At 48.2% G+C, this 2,500-nt stretch overlaps 1 protein-coding gene across 1 annotated transcript in view; it reads right to left on the bottom strand.

Annotated features, from left to right (window-relative positions):
- Nucleotides 1-2,187: 2,187 nt before the first annotated feature.
- The window catches only part of LOC134070551 (double C2-like domain-containing protein alpha), a 16,114-nt gene continuing 15,801 nt past the window's right edge, over nt 2,188-2,500 (bottom strand). The window contains exon 4 of the mRNA XM_062526940.1: nt 2,188-2,196. Within this exon, the coding sequence (XP_062382924.1) occupies nt 2,188-2,196 (9 nt within the window). The remainder of the gene's footprint in view (nt 2,197-2,500) is intronic.

Genomic DNA, 2,500 nt, shown 5'->3' with positions numbered 1-2,500 from the left:
AGGTTGTGAGAGTAGCAGGGTAAGAAAAAGATTTGAGGATGTGTGTGTGTGTGTGTGTGTGTGTGTGTGTGTGTGTGTGTGTGTGTGTGTGTGTGTGTGTGTGTGTGTGTGTGTGTGTGTGTGTGTGTGTGTGTGTGTGTGTGTGTGTGTGTGTGTGTGTGTGTGTGTGTGTGTGTGATGTGTGTGAATGAGAGATGAGAGAGAGATATATACAGAAGTGTCAGGAGTCTGTACTCATTTGGGTCTGAATCTGTGTATGTCTGTAAGAGTGAGAGAGAAATTGACCTCCATAGAGAGCGAGAGAGAGAGAGAGAGAGAGGGGGAGGGAGAGAGAGCAAGACAGCGAGCAAAAAGAGTGATAGAGAATTTCACTAAGGTAAGACTCCTATTAAAAAAAGGTCTTGATATTTTTATTTCGTTTGCTGGAAAAGCTCAGCTATTTCTGCTGCTGTATAATCCGAATGGATTAAGTGGGCCATTCAACCAGGACTCCATGTATTGAACAGAGGACACAGGAAACATGAGGGAGGTAGAGGAGGATAGAATGCAGGAAGGAAGGTATGAACCATGAAGAGGAGGATGAAATCAAAGGAGGATGGGGTAAAGAGAAAGAAGGAGGGAGAGAGAGAGAAGGAGAGGAGGATGGGGTAAAGAGAAAGAAGGAGGGAGAGAGAGCAAGAGGTAGAGGATGAGGTGAGATGAGAGAGAGGTAGAGGATGAGAGAGGGAGAGAGAAAGAGAGAGAGAGAGTAAGAGGATGCGGTGAAGAGAGAGAGAAGTAGAGGATGGGGTGAAGAGAAAGAGAGAGGGAGGAAGAGGTAGAGGATAGGGTGAAGAGAGAGAGAGAAGTAGAGGATGGGATGAAGAGAAAGAGAGAGGGAGGAAGAGGTAGAGGATGGGGTGAAGAGAGAGAGGGAGAGAGAAAGAGAGAGAGTAAGAGGATGTGGTGAAGAGAGAGAGAGTAGAGGATGGGATTAAGAGAAAGAGAGAGGGAGGAAGAGGTAGAAGATAGAGTGAAGAGAGAGAGAGAGAGAGGTAGAGGTAGATGATAGAGCATGGGGTGAGGAGAAAGAGAGTGATAACAAGACAAGAGCTGAGATGAAGAGGGAAGAGCAGAAGAGCAGAGCAGGCGTGAGCAGAACGCTGATGAGATGAAGAGGCTCAGACCAGGACGCAGAGAGCCGATAACATCAAACGAGCATAAAAGAGAGAAAACAAAATATTGCAAAAAAACTGTGTGTGTGGGTGTGTGTGATGGGAGGGTGAGCAAGGCTCAGGTTGGGGTTGGGGTTGGTGGGGGGGGGTTGGCAAAACAGTGAGTTCACCACCTCCATGCAAAACAAGCAACTTAGCAACCAGAGCACAGACCCCACCCTGTTCCGCAACACTCCTCTCTCCTCCCAAACGATCCCTCTCCACCAATCACAGCGGCGCTTATTTAACAAACAGACCCGCGGCCGAGGCCTGTGGCGTCCACAAATAAACGCAGCGGGCATGAAATGGAACTCTCGAAAAAACAGATGCTGCCGCGGGACGCGCCGTCGACGACGCAGAAGTGCTGAGCATCAAGCTTCGCCGCGCCGCGCTCCGCGTCCCATTGGCTCGTTTAATAGAACGGGTCTATTTAAAGAATGAAGATTGTACGCGCTCACACACTGGCACACAAAAACACACACACTTTTTCATATAATGCGCACTCTATACACACACATACAGTACGAATCCACACACACACACACACACACACACGTAAACCAACAGGCAGTGACTGAGGTACACACACCCACACATAAGTGACTGAGGCACCCACACTGCACAAATAAAGCATTTACATATTCATAACACAGGCAGACACACACACACACACACACACACACACACACACACACACACACACACACACACACACACACACACACACACACACACACACACACACACACACACACACACACACACCATGTACACGCTCACAACGCAGACAGACATTACCTAGATAAGTGGGCATCTCACAGACCACACATACCCTCCCACACACAGCAATTACACAACCATCTCTTCAAAGAATCAGTTCATCTAGCTACTCTAGTGCAACACACACACACACACACACACACACACACACACACACACACACACACACATACAGGAATTACACAACTACCGCCTCTTCAAAGAACCAACTCATCTAACTACTCTAACGCAGCACAACAACACAGAGAGGAGACTGAGACTCGGACATTCACACAACACACACACACACACACACACACATACATGTATACTCTCATACACACACACACTCTCTCTCTCTCTCTCTCTCTCTCTCTCTCTCTCTCTCTCTCTCACACACACACACACACACACTCTCACACACACACACACACACACACATACACACACACACAACACACACACACACACACACACACACACACACACACACACACACACACACACACACACACCCTCTAGGAACCCCACATGAGCCAGGGAGAGGA

Source organism: Sardina pilchardus, chromosome 22, assembly GCF_963854185.1.
Source record: "Sardina pilchardus chromosome 22, fSarPil1.1, whole genome shotgun sequence".
NCBI classification, from domain to species: Eukaryota; Metazoa; Chordata; class Actinopteri; order Clupeiformes; family Clupeidae; genus Sardina; species Sardina pilchardus.
The sequence above is the reverse complement of the archived record's forward strand: the minus strand, read 5'-3'. Positions and strand labels throughout refer to the sequence as shown.